Raw genomic sequence first — 16635 nt, 5'->3', positions numbered from 1 at the left:
AAGTTATGCAGCTTTAGAGAAGTAACAGTTGTTATGGATGCTGCATGAGATATTCAGCCGTTTAAAAATAATGCAACATTTCCAATTTGCGGTTCCAATATACATTGGCCTAGCCCTATGATTTAAAAGCCGGGCCTTAATTGTCTTCTAGCCATTACTCTTAAACTGCAGAAACCCTTTTTTTTTCACACCCATTCGCAGTCTTTCTTTTCACTTTCTTAGCATCAGTGTCCTCGTGCCTGAGATAAAAATTTATACAGGGTAGAGCTGCTACTTTGGAAAACAAAAGAAAAAGTTACTGCAAATAAAGAAATGTGGCTTCAAAGAGAAAAAAAAATAGACAACTTTTAATATTAGCAAAACTGGGAGATGGGATTCCTACACTCAACTGGCTGTTCTGTGTTCCATAGCAGGGGCTACACAGTACCAGTCTGACTGTCCAGAGCTTTTATGGCTGTCACATACATCAGGACTATATGCCATAGTAGGTGATGCCAAATGGAAAGGCTCTTACCCTCTCAGCCACACCAGGAAATCCATACCTGCACGCAGCCACCGCCTTGATCTTAGGGAAATTATTATAAGGAAGATATATCTCTAATTTACTTGGTTTGAATTAAGAGAAGGCAACCAGGCAGAACTGTACAGGCCACCGTGACAGGCAGTCTCTTCAAGGACCACTGGAAGGGCTGTGTACCTCAGCAGGCTCTAGCATACACCTTTTCACAAGGAATCAGCCTTTGCTTCACTGCCACAGGCACTCCAACTCTTTCAAGCAGGGCTCCTTGTCTCAAGCTGTAAGCCTAGTAGCACTATCAATACCACATTCCTCATGATCTTTCTCAGTCCTTGCATTTAAGGCCTGCATTGAATCTGCCCCAGGGCATGTTGGAAGTAAGAAGAGTAGATTTCTGGTATTTCCCGACTGGCACACTACTATAACGTTAAACCACTCTGTTCCTGAGTCTACCTATACTGCACAGAGGGAGTATAAAGCTTAATTAATTTATGTTTGTAGAGTGTGAGCTTCTCGAAAGGAAGATACAGTGTAAGTAGAAATTACTCCTATTAAATCAGGTATTGTGGGAAATGATCACACACTGTGGACTGAAGCTTGCTCCTCTGTTCTTTAAATAGCAACAACATAGGCAGCAATGCCAACGGAGACTGCATTCCTCATCATACATTAGTTTATTCATAAAGTTCAAGCCAAAACGAATTCTCCTGGCACCTGTTCTGGCACTTTGTGTTGCAAACCTGAGCTGGGGACAGGATCTACTCTTTGTAAGTGCAAACATTTTGAAAGTACTATGTGGTTTCTGTGGGGGATGAATCAGTTATCATGGGTACTTTCTGTTTACAGTTCCACCAACCAGAACTGACATCTTCTACAAAAAGACAGTCTCTTGTTGAAAGCAAAGTACTTAGGAGAAGATCCTGGCTAAAGGGATGAAAGACTTTAGAGGGAAAAAAAACCCAAACCAAACCAAACCAAACCAACCAACCAAACAAAAAACAACAAAAAAACAGCCCAAAAAGGAATGTAGAGAAGGAACTAGAAAAAGAAATCACAATATTAGCAGAAAGAGAATTAAAACTTTTATACAGAAAAGTGAATTGCTTATGTAAATAGTTCTAAAATTAGTAAACACAGTCTGGTACTTTGCCTCAATTGCCAAATCTGCACAGTTACTCTTCATGTTTGTTAATGTTACAATGTTATTTCAAGTAAACTAAATATCAAAAGAAGTATATGAGTTCCCGATCATAATCACTGGCATCTCGTTTGAACTGAAACATGTCGCTTAACCTTCCTACACAATGGGAACTAAGAAGATGTGCCTGTTTAGAGTGATGTTATGAGAATTATGTAATATTTTGTGGTACTTTAGCAGGAGTTATCACTCTTCAAGTATGGAACTACCGCAGAAAGCACAAAGGTGAGATCCTAAGTGTAAGTCTTATTAGTTATGCCGTTAACAGTGTGAAAGTGCAGTGAGGATAAGTGAGGGCAATGATCACTTTGTGCTTTGTCACAGTGCTACTCCATGTATCATCACTTCCTTTATTGGACCCTATCTCACTCATAAAAAGGGATTCCAAGCAAACACAAAAGATAACAAGAAAGAACGGAGAATGAAAGATGAATGTTACACCGTTGTTTCCTTTCTCAGCTGCTAGTACCTCTCAAAATAACATTCAGCTCACTTCAGCATTACATTGTTATTTTTTCCCTCTTCCTTTTTCACTCCAGACTCCATTTATATCTTGGGCCTGAGTTGCAATGCCTTGGCATACTGTCAAAGCATTAGCATGAAGAAACCACAAAGCAGTAGCTTCACTTGCATAGCATTTTTATTTGATCATTAGATGGACTGGACATCTCTTATATGGTTGCTAGGCAGAGAGAGAGAGTGTGTGCATGTGTGTTTGCATGTATGTGTGTACATGTAACGATGATGCTCAGTCAAAAATATTTGTGAACTTAGCAGCCACATAAAAGCTAGAAGCCACAGATGTTATTGAGAAAGAAAGCGAACTGGCTGCAAAGGCAGGAAGGGAGGGTAAGGACCACCTCAAATCCTCAGGAAACCATATTCCTTAATTTCATATCCCATTTGGACCATTACCCAACCTTTAACTCCTGAAGCTTATGCTGCTGCTCTATATTATAAAACAAGTATCATATAATTCAGGCCAGTGCAAAAAGATAGGAAGCCTGTCAAACTCCAGTTCACCTTTCTCTATCTTCACAAGGAATTTTTAGTTAGTCTGTCCAGACTCTATAGACTACTTTGCAGACTGTTCCTTTCAGCATACTCATCTGAGTTAATTTTAAAGACATGCTACAGGACTTCCCCTCAAAATGGATTTTCAAAAGATTTATCGAAGTCGAACTGTCTTGAGATATGTTTGGAACATCTTCTATTTGGAATTACAGAGAGGTTTCTAGTTTACTTGAGGCACATATTGTTTTCTGTTGTTCACTTACCTACACCTTAAAATGCCTGCATGTAGAGGGAGCAGTTCTTGGTGACAGCTCCAGAGAAATGGCCTAATTGAAGGAAATTTACAGATTCCTGGAACTAAAGGCGTGTTATAAAGCCCCAGGGAAATGTCTCCAACTTCCTCTCCCCCACCAATAAATCCCCCAGGAGTGTCAGGGTTTTTCTCTCTATGGCTCACCAACCTTGATGGATGAGTGCAGCACAATCAGCAACTTTCAGAAACACTGGGAGGGGTTTTAATTACAAATATAAACATTACCAAAGTAAGCACAAGTAAAGAGTTAAACAAGGAAAGCATCTATGTAGCAGTGTGGGAATTAAGGGATAACTCTTCTGATATTGTTTGACTTTCTGTGCTCTGTCAGCTACAACACCATTAGTGTATTTGGAGAAGTTAAGAAAACCTAGTGCTCTAAATAGAAGGATTTGCATACATTTATGAAAATACAACACTGCCAAAGCATCCCTGTAAACTAATTGAATGAATGCACTGTTTCTGGATAAGGCTAGCAAACAGCAGGTCATGATTCTTGTAGAAATGCAACAGTATCACATTTTCGGAGTATAATCATTTATGATGTGCCCTTCCAAAGAAAACCAAACAAACAAACAAAAAAACAACCAACCAACCAAACAAACAAAAACAAACAAACAAACAAAAACAAACAAAAAACCACAAAAAATAAAAGAAAATAAAATAATAAAGAAGACTAAAAAAAATCCTAACAGTGAAAGCAAAACCACTTCTACCCAAATGTCCTAAAGCAGCCAAAGCATTCAGCAGCCAGCCAGATCATTTCATTTCCTCTCACAGAAATCGCTGCAGGGTTTTTACAAAAACAAAGCAAACAGTGAATATATAATCGTGCAACATTGTTTTAAAATGAAGGAAATTCAACAGTACAACAGCTGAAAACTTACATCATCAGTGTGTTGGGTTTTTTCAGCTTGCTTTTTTCTTGTTTATGAGCTGGTATTCACCAGTATTCATGTATTTTCATCTCCTTCACTAGAGTGGTCTACACTGTAATGAACAGCATGTTTTTAGAAGTGAAACAGATAACCACATTTTCAAGGAAAAACACTAAGATGTTTCCTGAGTGTTCTAATGAAAGTGATGGAAAGGTTTGCAAATAGTGGTGAAAGAAGGAATATATGCACTCTTTGGTGTACTCAATAGTCAGGTTTTTCCATACTTAAGATCATTAACAATTTTCAAATATATCGACAGTTGCTATAAAAGGGAAGGCAATGGACTTGGAAAGATGCGAGCCAGCTGTGAAGAGGATGCTGTGGACTCAAAGCAAATGTAGTTTGGACACTGACAAAAAATAAAAAAAAAACAAACAAACTTTCCAAGCGTAAGGATAATGATGGACTGAAAAGATTACATAAAAAGAGACTGTTATTTTCCACCACTGGATTTTTTTTTTAAAGTGTGTATAAAATATTTATCAGGAAGGGTTTATAGACAGGTGAATCTGTTCTTTGGCAGGCAGCTTTCTTGACTGGATGATCTTCTCTGTCTTCTGTCAGAGAAAATTAATAAGATATGAAAATACAAGTAAGGCGAGACAGGAAGAGAGGAAGCCATTTTAGCCTAATACACATTCATATATTGTTCAGACTCACTACCCTTAAAGATTACTTGTCCATGTTACGACTCAGAACCCTCTTTGGAATTCATCTAGGAAAAATTTAAATGTATGTGACGAACCACAGGTGCTGTAACACTGAACAGAACTTTAGGGTGCGATTCCAGAGATCTATATCCCATTCTTGACACTGCATATGACCTAAACAGTGATTCTGGTCATACCAATGGCTTTAACTCTTTCTCACTTTCACAGTCTATAAAATAATATTTACTTTCTTGTTCATGTGCTTCTAGATCTATTGGTGCAAATCTGAAGTCAGAGCAACGTATTATTGTTGTTGTATTGCTACTACTAATATTAATATTAATTAAACCTGTCTTGGCTAACACGACTTTTAAATCAAGTTAATCAAACAACTTTTAAAACTGTGCACCCATTATGGTTTCTATTTGTTGTTGTTAGATATTAAGACAACATGAAAACGTAACCATAAACGTAGCTGACAGTTTAAGGATTATATGTCTGGTTTTAACTTAGCCTCAGCAGAAATATCTAACTTCTCCTTCACATGTTTTCTCCCAGTAACTAAAATATATCTAAAAACTCTAAGCAATACAGAAGTCATACATATACCATGCAATGATGGAACTAAAATCTTGAATGAAAATTATCTTTGGACAACTGCATCTTCTGGGCATTCACTCAAAAACACTATCACTACGAGGAAAATAATCAGTGCTAATGAATGTAGCAAGGGAGTGAAACTCAACCACCTGTTAAATTACACAAATACTCCCTGGCATAGCTTTATTCCTGGCCAACTAGGTCTCTCTCAAACTACATTTTAGACAAGCTTTACGAGTTAACAGTATTCTCCACAGGCAATTTGCATCTACTCACCTTCTTTTGTAGACTAGCAAATTTTAATAATATGGACATGGGTCACTCCATGACAGTTGACCTCATTGGCGTCAACAGTCCCAGGCACATCTAATTTCCTAGTGCAAATCTTGCCAAGGAGCTCTTACATTAAATAAACTATTTTTTTTTCTACCTTGAGCCAAAAGAAAGCAAAGGTTTTCTTTTACTAAAAGTTTGCTGCAGCTAATTGGCTGCAGTTTCACTTCTTAATCTGTTGTCTCTGTCCTTTAACTAAATGACAGCTCATTGTGCAAAGATTAAGGAACCCCTTACATTACTACTAGATAGGTGTAAATTCCTCACATTTGGGCTATCCACACACCACCTCACAATCTTCTGTTGAGGCAATCCAGTCACATGATGTACTTTACAACACCTACTTTTTTTTAAATACCCATGACTATAACTTTTTTCATCAATTCCACAAACTGTACCTGGTCTCTCCTTAGTATAGAAGTCTCCTTTTCAGCAGTGCAAGGAAACTCATGAATAAAAAGAACCACTCTTGTTGCTCCAGGAAGGTGTCTCTCTTGTAACGACCATAAACTCTACCACTTTTAATGATTAAAAGTTGACTGCATATAGCCCAGCCAAGTGACAAACCTACTTTATTATGCTACCACCATATCTCCCAGTCGAGTAAAATTTTACTTTTGTAACATAGCTGTTGTGGCTACTTAATCTTGGAACTACTCGTCTGTAACACAGGGTGACCTTTAACAAAGGCCAGTCCTTCCACGGTAGTTAAGATGTAAGTGGACCTAAAAAGCAGACGAGTGGTAGCCTTCCTGAACTGAAGATGTAGTAGTTTGCATCTCATTCAAATGAGAAGTATACAGATTAATAACTAATGTATTATTAATATGTATTTATTTCCTCTGCTGTATCCAGTTTTATAGCAGGATGCATAATTAATATACTATTTTAATCATGCTATAATAATGAAAGTCTCACATAAGCAATACACAACTGGGTTTCATGCAGTCAACTATGTCTAATGGGAAGCATTTTCATGTCAACTATAAATAAATAATTAGAAAGATAAACAAAATGCATGTCACTGGCATTATTAAGGCAAAAGGTCTTTCTATAGTTTTGTTAAATATCCACAAGAGACACCGTAAGATATTATTTCTGTTGTTTGTTTTTAAACAAGCCACTTGAAAGAGAATGGATTAGAAAAACTCAGCCACTGAATTACTGCCCTGTCCTTCTTATAAGGTTTGATGTGCCTCAGTGGTTTATTTCTCATAAGCTGCTCACCCAGCAATGGGGAAAGCAAACTGACAAGAAAAATGATCAGCAATGGGAAAAAAGAGGGGGATGGAAGGGAGCATTGATTTCTCTAAATGGAGAATGCAAGTCTACACACCCTAACAGCAAAATGCACGGGTGAACAAGAAAAAGCACTAGCCCCGGGACTGGCAGCCCACTGTAACTCATGATAAAGGAAATGCATGGGATTTGGCATCTGTTGTGCTCCTTCCCTTGTAGCAGGACAACTTTGTAAAGATCTGCACTGAAGTTTAGTTATATGACTCTAAACTGAAATGCTGCACTGTTTTCAAATATTACTCCCTGCTAACTACTGTTACTATCTGAATAAACACTACAAAATAATAATGATCAAGTTACATAAATAAATCTACTTAGCATCAACTATATCAAGACTGCACAATAAGAAACCTGTCTAGTAACTACAGAAGATGTGAATTCTCTAATCTTCTTAATTCTATAGGCTATTATTTAAAAAAAAATCAATAGCATTCTAACACATTAAAGTTATGTTAGTAAGGTCCTTTAAAATCTAAAACCAGCAATAACAACCAGCAGGACTTTTGTCCTTCACAGGTGTGGTAACTCAGAATTAGAAAATCCTCTGCTTGCTTTCTACATGAGATATTGACGCCTCTGTTTCCTGTTGTATTCTATCATCATTATGGCTGTTTTTCCATTTACTTAAGTGTTATAAACAGCATAACATGAACCTCAGTGAAGGATGTAACTGGAACCAGCTACTCTGCTGTGGACATGGCCACAGTTCTGTTAACCTCAATGAACTTTATAAATAATGCTAGGGAAAAAAAAATGGAAATCTAATATTTGGAAGCTACTTAAGTCAGTCTATTATAATTGCCAAAAATAGGACTAAAATCTAATTATTTATATTCTAACCCAAACAATGTTGATTCCTGTGCACCAAAGTGTCAATGCTCATGCCCATGATGCAACCTTATCAATGCTGAAAAAGTTGCAGAATTCCTATGTTAATGACTGAGAATAAATTTCTATTGACTATGGAGTATAAGGTGTGGGATGCTTTATATAGCAGTTTTATACATTTCTTTACATAGAGTTGATATTTCTAGTTAAGGGACAATAAAATTACAACCAAGCAGTAAAGCTGAATCCCTCCAAAGTTAGTAAAGCTTGAGGAGACACCATAGAAATAAGGAAGATAAATATTCTTTTGGGAACAAGTTGCATGGACTAAGAGGATGAATCCCAGCTTTGTCATAGCATAGCTTCATGTACTTCTTTACCATTGGCTGTGCCAAACACACGTACATTTGTATTTCTCACTTCGGCCATAATCATCAGGTTTGAACTCAGCTATCCGGTTTCAGTGGGCAGGTATGGGATACCTTTTACTATCCTGGTGTTTCTTTTGCTGTTCTTTGTGATTTTCCATGGCGTCCATCATTCATGAACTTTTGAATTCCCCTTAAGCTTTTAACCCCTACTTGTAAAATATGAATTTACTTTTAGTTTATGTATTTCTTTTAATATGGTAGTTTCTCACTCTGATGGTCATGTCCACTGCCATAATCAGTTGACAGAATACATAGTGTTATTCTTCTTATTATTTATTTTTTAAACAATAATTTTCTTAGATTGCTTGCAAGGAGTGGTAAAAGGATATAAAATTTTAAAGAGAAGGCTTCCAAAGATATACTTCTGTGAAAAAATAATATCACTTGGGATTGCCTGCAGTTGGGAAGGTTAGAATGAATCAACTAAAACTATGAAGTTAATGCAAAGGAATTAAAACACATTAAACTATATGTAGATGCTCTCATTCTGAATTAAAATGCCTTTATTTTCTGTAGTTTAATCCTCCCTTATGCACTCTACTTCTCAATAAGAGTTTCAGTATAGGGGCTTAATGGTCCTTAATTTAGCTGCATTAACTTCATACTTTTAGTTGTTCTCCCACATAGAATTGCCATAAGATATCTAACTACTGCATTTGCTTGGTGATTGCACAGTTAGGAACATACAAGGCATATCTAAGTGGTACCATTTATAACAGCATTAATTTGAACCTCAAAACTATTAATGCAAAACTATTAATGGAAAACTATGGACGCTTCAAAGCTTCTTTTAAAATCCATACATCTTTTTAGACAGTTCTCTTCAACAGGACATCTCAAAACACTCTGCAAAATATGCAAATGTTGTTTCTATACTTCTGAAGAAATGAAGCATCAGAATTTAGGGCTAAACCCGTAAAGGAACATAGCATTATTCAGGTCTTCCAAGGTCTGTCACTTCCTGGGCAAATGCTCCAAAAGAAAGACAGCACCACTTTATATTCTAAACATGTTTTGAATGAAAGTGGCTGCAGTCATGACTACTTGCAGCTAAACTCACTGCTGTCTGTGTGTGTTAAGCTCCCTTGCAGAGCACCTGTCCAGACCAGATCCCCATGGGATTTAGGCACAAGGATGCCTTCTTTGTAAATCTCAATAAGGTAAAGTGCAAGTTGGACTGCTCTTCCAAGATGCTTCTGGATAAATCCTGGCAAAAAACTTTTGGCTCACTTGGGAATTGAAAAATGAAAACCTACACCATCAAATGCCTAACTAATAAGAAAATCATAAAATATGTTAACAAGTGTAAGTAAAATTGCTGGTGAATATTTGAGAAGTTGATAATGGCATAGAGATGCTGTCCAGGCTTACTGAAAACCAGTCTGGGTTGGAAGAACAGTGCATTTTGGCAAAATTAAATTTCTCTCAGGTTGTCTTTTGTGCAAAAGAAAATAAATAAAGGAGTTCAGTTCTACAATCCAATGGAATAATCCCTACTTTACGACCAAAAAAACCCACAACCCCCATCTCCCCCAAAAAACCCCAACCTAGAACTAGCAGGTAGAATTGGTAGTGTCACCTGGGATTTTAGCCCTGTGGGCTGGCTGATCTGGGAATTATGAGGCAGAGAGATGAGACAGAAGAAGATTAAAATGAAAAAAAGAAGGAACAGGGCTTCTAGCAAGCACAAACATTGAGAGAAGTGTGGATTTTTTTTGAGACTTTAAAAAAAAAAAAACAGTTTATCTTATATATGCAGAGGGAAGCAAAAAGAACAAAGATTACACTAAGGTTATGGTCCCAGGAGGCAGGAGGGATAGTGAAGTTGTAAATGGAGACAGAAGGGAGGCAAAGGAGAGGGACTGAGGGGAGAGATAAGAAATGGTTTATGTTACAACAAGTCTAAATGTCATGCACTTCTCTTCCCCCCTTTCAGCTTAACAAGTGTTCTGAACCACAAGAAACATGGATGGTATCAGGAAGGTAAGGTCTTCCCAGGGGACTACTGTCACAGTAGGATTATTTCTTTTTACCTCCCCAACACTGACAAGTGTACTTTTATAAACAATGTTCTCCTTTTAAATCATCTACTTTATGCCTTAATAATTCAGGAGTTTCAAAAAATGTTTAACAAAGCAATATTTACTGCAGATGCTGAACTAAAAAAAAAAAAAAAAAGAACAAGGGAAGAAGTATTTTCAACTCTGAAGTTATGAATGTGAAGTAAGCAGATATATGACTTCAGATGTATTGCATGATTGTGTAAGAACAATAAAAAGATGTACCTATACAGAAAACAAATATTTTCATATTTGTACCTGAACTCAATGTTCGAGTGTACTCGAAAGCAGCCCTTTACTTTTTCCCCCTTCACTCAGGGCACATTTCCAAATCCTCCTTGCCTGCAGGTACCAGTGCCCATCTCACCCCCCAGGAAGAGTATTTAGCTCATTCAGCCAGAAGAAAATTACTTTTTTTTTTTCAGTATGGTCTGTTTTCTGTGGACACAGCAAGCAGCAACTGTTCAGAGAGGTTAGAGCAGAGGATGGGGACTTGCACCTGGGTACAAGAGAGGTATCTCCTCAGGGTAGATTTTGCTGGTTCATACTGCTAGAGATCCCCAGCAGCAAGAATCCTTTTCTGAAAGGATGAAGTGTATGTTTGCACTTCTACGGTTGAACAGTTTAATTTTGTTTATCGCTGTTATAATTTTTTTCAGTTATTCCAGCGTTGATCCATATGTGTGGAGAAGTACATTCATGTACCAGTAATGGCTTTCATTACAGTTCTGTGGTTTATTTCACATAAAGGTGAAATGTGAAGGTTATTACCAGGCAGTTCTCAATTCTCAAAATTGTTCTGTTGTTTCCTTCTACTACTATTCCATATGTTTTTTTTCCTTCCTGTTCTTTCAAAATCCAATAGTACAGTCAGTGTGTAAAGTTAGTAGCATTGAAATTAGCGTTTCTGTGACACTTCTTATAGTGATTGGAAGTTTGCTCTCCACTAATGTTTGTTACTAAGCATGTGGAGATAAATAAATCCAGCTTTTAAACTATTCCAGGTAAAAAATAAAGTGAAAGAACAATAATACAGCTGATGTTCATTGAAAATGAAATCATCTATATCTGGAATCATTGTATACTTAACTGTATACACAGAACTATCAGTCTTTCTCTTAAGTTTCCTCTTCCCCACCACAGTGTTTTTAACTTACAGTGGTTCTGATAACATCCTCAGTGTACTGGGAAATTTATCAAGTTGAGGTTTTACAGAAGCATCGTTCTTTCCTTTGCTTTAAGTAAAGGGAGATAATCTACTACTGATCAAAATATTTCAGGCCCAAATAATGCTGGTTCCTAAGTCTCTTTTGAAAAAATACAGTCCACTACAACTGAGGGGAAAGTATTGGAATCATACAATATCTTGAACAACTGGCAGAGAGTAATTAAGACAGGAAGAAGTTACCTACAATGCTCCAAAAGAGTCAATGTAATCATCTGCACAAAAACTACCACCATCATTTTCAATGTAAGTCTATTCTGATCATAAGAGGATTCATTTTAAAAAACTAAGAAGCTCATTCATGGCAGAGGTCTTTTCAAAATTCACTTTGAACATGCTTCTACATTCCTCCAAGCTTCCATGTTCATTCAAGCACAGTACTGCTGTGGCAGAAATGGGTGTTATTTTTCTTTAGGAATCCGTCTGCTTATGTCTGTTTACATCATTTGTCACTCAGAAACTGCAGTATCTGGTGATATGCTAAAATTTTGAAAGAAATGTCAGCCTTTTAAAAAAACACACACAGAATTATATAAATACTTTATTGGTAATTCAGGATGTATCCAAACACAAATCTCGGAATAAAGAAGCTATCATGTTCTAAACAAATGACAGATCATTATGATCATTGTCAGCCAAGTTCCAACTTCCTATCACCTTATAGAGTATGATCCTATCCAATTTATTCCTTCTCAGGAGAGGGGGTCATGTTGACCTCACCAAAAGTTAGCCCGAAAGCTGAAGTCTAGATTTTCCCCATAGTTACTGGAAGCGGGTACCACCAGAAGATGCTCTTCCCCTCCTATCATAAGTTTGTGCCTGTTAAACAGCTTATTTGTCTGTATTCTGTCCTTTCCTAAAAGGTAATTTCTGAATTCAGAGTTATTTAATACATTTTGCAAGACTTTAGATTACCTTTGAAATTCAGTTAATGCTAACATCTGAGAAAGGGTCAGACAGACAGATTTCTGCCAGAGACCTTGTCTACACAGAGACATGCAGCAAAAATATTCTGCATTTAATTTTTAAAGTAGATTATTTAAACTACATTAAATCTCTGGTAGTCGTAATTCATTTGGAAGGGAGTTAAGTTAAACCAAATCAAGACAATTTTTATTCTGAATGAACATCTATACAGGGACTTAATTAGGTTTAACTAATCCACTTTAAATTCGTTTTTACAGATTAATTTTCCTGAAAGTCTCCATATAAATAAGCTTTTAGTGAACTAAATTTAGTTTCAGTACATTATTACCAAAAACTCATTCTATTTCAAACACGGATTGTGTTTTGGTATGTATTTTCTTGTTAAACTTTGACTACCAGAATATATCACAGAGACAACATGGCACTAATCCATTTAAATGTTACTAGTAAAGTAGCTTTTTTAAATGAAATGGTCTTGTTTTTAAAGTTATTTAAAATAATGTTTTAGAGGGACTTCCATATCAAAAAGAGGTGTGCATATTTTTGCAGCTGATTTTAAAATGTCCTCTTTTTTTTTCCTTTTTCTGCTGTAAAATGACATATAGACAAAACACAAGGAACATTCTCAGATAGGTCTGCATAGCAAAAACCTTAATCCAGTTCATATTTGCCCTGTTAAAGTAGCAAAAAAGACAGACCCAAATGAAAACACAAAGTTAAAAATCTAATTTTTCTCCAGTAGAGGTATTTTGAATATAAAGATTCAATTTAAATTTATTTAATTCAAACCAAATGTGTTAATATTTGGAGAAAATAACCTGTAGTTAATTTCCTTAGAAGTAAGCAAGGATGTTGTATCCTACCGAAGGACTAAATTAAGGAATGGGATGTGGTTTAAATGGTTCCTCATACATATCAGGAGTGTTTCTTCTTTCTTTATCTGCATGGGAGCATAATAACCTCAATGTTTTGGAAGCAGAAGAGAGTAATGAAGGTTAGGAAATGTGGCCTCTATCCTCAGTTCTATCTTAGCTTTCTTAGTTTAATCTGGGGCACATAATTTCCTTTCTTGTACCTCACTTTCCCAATATGTAAACTGTGGCTGACAATATTGAACTCCTTTGTAAAGTACTCTCAGATTTATAGTTGAAAACCATTAAGAAAAGAAGAATACTCTATTACCGTTTTAGGATTATGGATGAAACACTGACACAATGATATAATTGACAGATATTAGATGTGTTCAAACTAGTAGCAGGGAAAAAATAGTGTACAATGATAGAAAGTGTAAACTGATATATTTACAATAGAAGTCTTAAATCATAAAACCTCATATCTGTCTGAAAAACAATGAACTTAATGCTTCCTCTTGATTTCAACAAAATGTATTACAGAGGAGCTTAAAAGGGAAAAGGGCTGGGGTAGGTAAGGAATTTGGTTCAGGTCACATGAACTGATGTTAAATATATTAATACTACAACATCCACCTCCAACTGACTGCTTGGAAACTGATGAAACATTATAAACGCAAAGGTCATTGCAGCCAAGAAATGAGGTGGATTCCCAAGATGGAGTCACTAAACTCAGAGAGCTCTCAGTAGTAAAATAAAGAGCTGTAACATAAAAGTTCTCTCAAAATAATTGTCTTTGTTGCCAAGCTGGCTTTACTCAAACAAAAACACAGGCAGAATTATGTGTATGGGGTAAAGGCTAGGACACCTAATGACATCAGCTTCAGTGAGAAGAGAGTTCAGCACCTGCCATTCCTCACCACCCCAAAACAACTGTCAGACAGGGAAAATAATGAATCTGAACACTAGCATACCAATTTGAATTAAGCAGTTAGCAGTAGTAAAATATTTATTATCACTTTGTTTAGTGCTATGAGAGCCTACAGTGCTTTCTAATGTCAAAGTCATGAGACAATTTATATATTTTTTTTACCCAACACAGAAGAGATCTCCTTGACTTATATTATTATAATAGATTTTTGGAGCTGCTTCCTGAAAGTTTAAAGCTGCTAAAAAAATGTTTCCCACATTACTTTTCTACACATCGTTTCCTCTCTTTTTTTCTGTTTTATTTTGTTTTAAGAGACACTAACATTATCACATTAATATCTTACTGTGAAACACAAATTTCTCAGGGAAGAAAGGGAAGGCTATCAGCACTCTAGTCCCTGTTCCATCAGCCTCCAACATTACTTTTTACATTATTTGACGACTGGAGACTGTTTGTGGCAGGGGATGCAGGTGGGGAAGTGGGAGAAAATACGTAGTTCTGATTCCATTCCAAATTTATAGTAAAACTGATTTCCCTGCTCTCCTGGCCCCCAGCCCACGTGCCTTCTCTAAAGCAGAGGCACGATTTAGCCTGGTTTACTCTCTGTCTGACCTTCACAAACAGTTTCTATCTGAAGCTCAGTTAGGAACAAGCTTTCGCAGCCTTATAAATACTAACATACACCCATAATATTTCTGCAATAGAAGAATATTCTGCCATTTTCTCCAGTTTCTAGTCCTCTAGTATTTAAGAACAGTCTATTACTCTTCTTAAGCATGGTGCCACACTCCTCTGTCTGATCTATGACCTGTGTATGTTTCAAAAAAGTATGCCAGTCTTGTGCTTTTTTACCATCACTCAAAAGTGAAATATTTCTTCTTTTTTTTTTTCAACGTTTTTTTCCCCCTAAGCAGGAATCATGTTAAAGTTCTCTGACAGAGCCTATAGCTTGTCACACAGAGCAGAGGAAAAAGCATGAAGGGACCTGTGGTGAAAACAACAGGTCTAAGTGGAACGCAATATAAGGGGTTGACACGGCAAACTGGATAACATTCATGTTCACGTGTTACAAACAGAGAGGGAGAGAGATGATTCTAAGGGTAATAACTTAAAATACGCTTAAACCCTTCATCTAGCTTATTCTAAGACCAAAGGTTAAAAGTAAGTTTGACACCTTTTTCTATTGCCTGTGCTTACCCTCAGGTAATAAAAGAACCAATGAAATATAATAATGGATCCCTCTGTACCATGATGTCTATTACATACCTCGGGAATATCAAATGCACTTGTATGGGGAATTCAAAATCACCAACTTGTGCTTTAAAAAATGCAGCAGCCGTAACATTTTTGCCTGTTTTTCTTCATTCTTTCTCTCAGAGTTTTTTTTTTTTCTTTCATGATTTATCAGATTATCTGTACATCATGAAGAATTTATTTTCTTTCTAAACAATGTCCCTATGAAAACCTCTAAATAAAGATATCTAGTATTCTCACAGCTGCTTTTATACCTTGTTCATAGGATTTCTCACCCCATCCCCACTTTCCTTAGTTCATAGGCCCGTCTAGAAAGTAAACTGTATTTTGATATATAGTTTTGATTGTTAATATCTCACACTCACTTTGTATGAGAGTAAATAACTAAAGAAAAAAAATAAAGCACTGAAGGATCTCTTGAAGTAATCCCTGTGTGATTTGATGTGTGCTGAGGAGCTGAACTTGACTCTGTGATATTGATTTAGTGACAATTAATACCAACAGTCTTCCCTTTAAAATTCTCAACACTGTGTAATGCCATGAAAATTTAAATATTTATCTCTTTGAGCTACACACACATAGCAGTTCCTATTAATGCTATGAAATATAGTAATAAGCCACAATTCTGTCATGTTAGGAGTTTGTCTTAGAATGGTATATAAACGCCCTGAATTAAGCTTCAAAACACACATAGGAACTAGGTATTATTATTCCTGGCTTACAAATAGGAAAACAGGCACTGCAAGATTGGTTTGCAGAGTTTAACATGCAGGTTTCATTCCAGAAACGTATTACTGCAAGTAGTGGGATTTAACCATGTGCTTAAAATTTAAAACATCCTAAACATTTTCCTGACTGAGGCCTAGAGTGTGTCAGTGACAAAGCTGTAACACAAAACTTTGGCCGCCAGTCTCAAGCTCATAGCCATTTGTTCAGTAAAGGTAAAGACTTGGCTTAATCTCTACATATTCTAAGCGCAGATATTGTTCAGCAAACAGTAAAAAGCATGAAAGGATGAAGTATGCTTATAAGGTAAGCACTGTAGTTTCGTCTTGGTTTTGAAAAATAGTAACTCAGATTTCTTCCAAAATCATGTTCTCTCTCTCTGTTCCTACATTCGACTCCCTATTCTTTCCCTTTTCTTTCAATCTCTTTAAAAGCTGCTAACATCAGCTGCTTCTTTGTGGATTTTTCTTTTTGCTTCGTTGCCTGCAAATTGCTCTAAGCTCTTCATTCCCTATGAACCTGTTCAGCTGGAGCAGAACA

The 16635-nt window shown here is 36.4% G+C and overlaps 1 protein-coding gene across 7 annotated transcripts in view; it reads right to left on the bottom strand.

The window, feature by feature from the left end:
* PCDH9 (protocadherin 9) overlaps positions 1-16635 on the bottom strand; it is a 680268-nt gene that overhangs the window by 549548 nt on the left and 114085 nt on the right. The window contains exon 3 of one of the 7 annotated variants that reach the window (XM_065642195.1): positions 9493-9543. The exons of the other annotated variants lie outside the window; for them this stretch is intronic. Coding sequence (XP_065498267.1) covers positions 9493-9543 — 51 coding nt within the window. The remainder of the gene's footprint in view (positions 1-9492; positions 9544-16635) is intronic. 7 annotated transcript variants of the gene reach the window in all.

The sequence above is a fragment of the Caloenas nicobarica genome, chromosome 1 (assembly GCF_036013445.1).
Source record: "Caloenas nicobarica isolate bCalNic1 chromosome 1, bCalNic1.hap1, whole genome shotgun sequence".
NCBI lineage: Eukaryota > Metazoa > Chordata > Aves > Columbiformes > Columbidae > Caloenas > Caloenas nicobarica.
The sequence above is the reverse complement of the archived record's forward strand: the minus strand, read 5'-3'. Positions and strand labels throughout refer to the sequence as shown.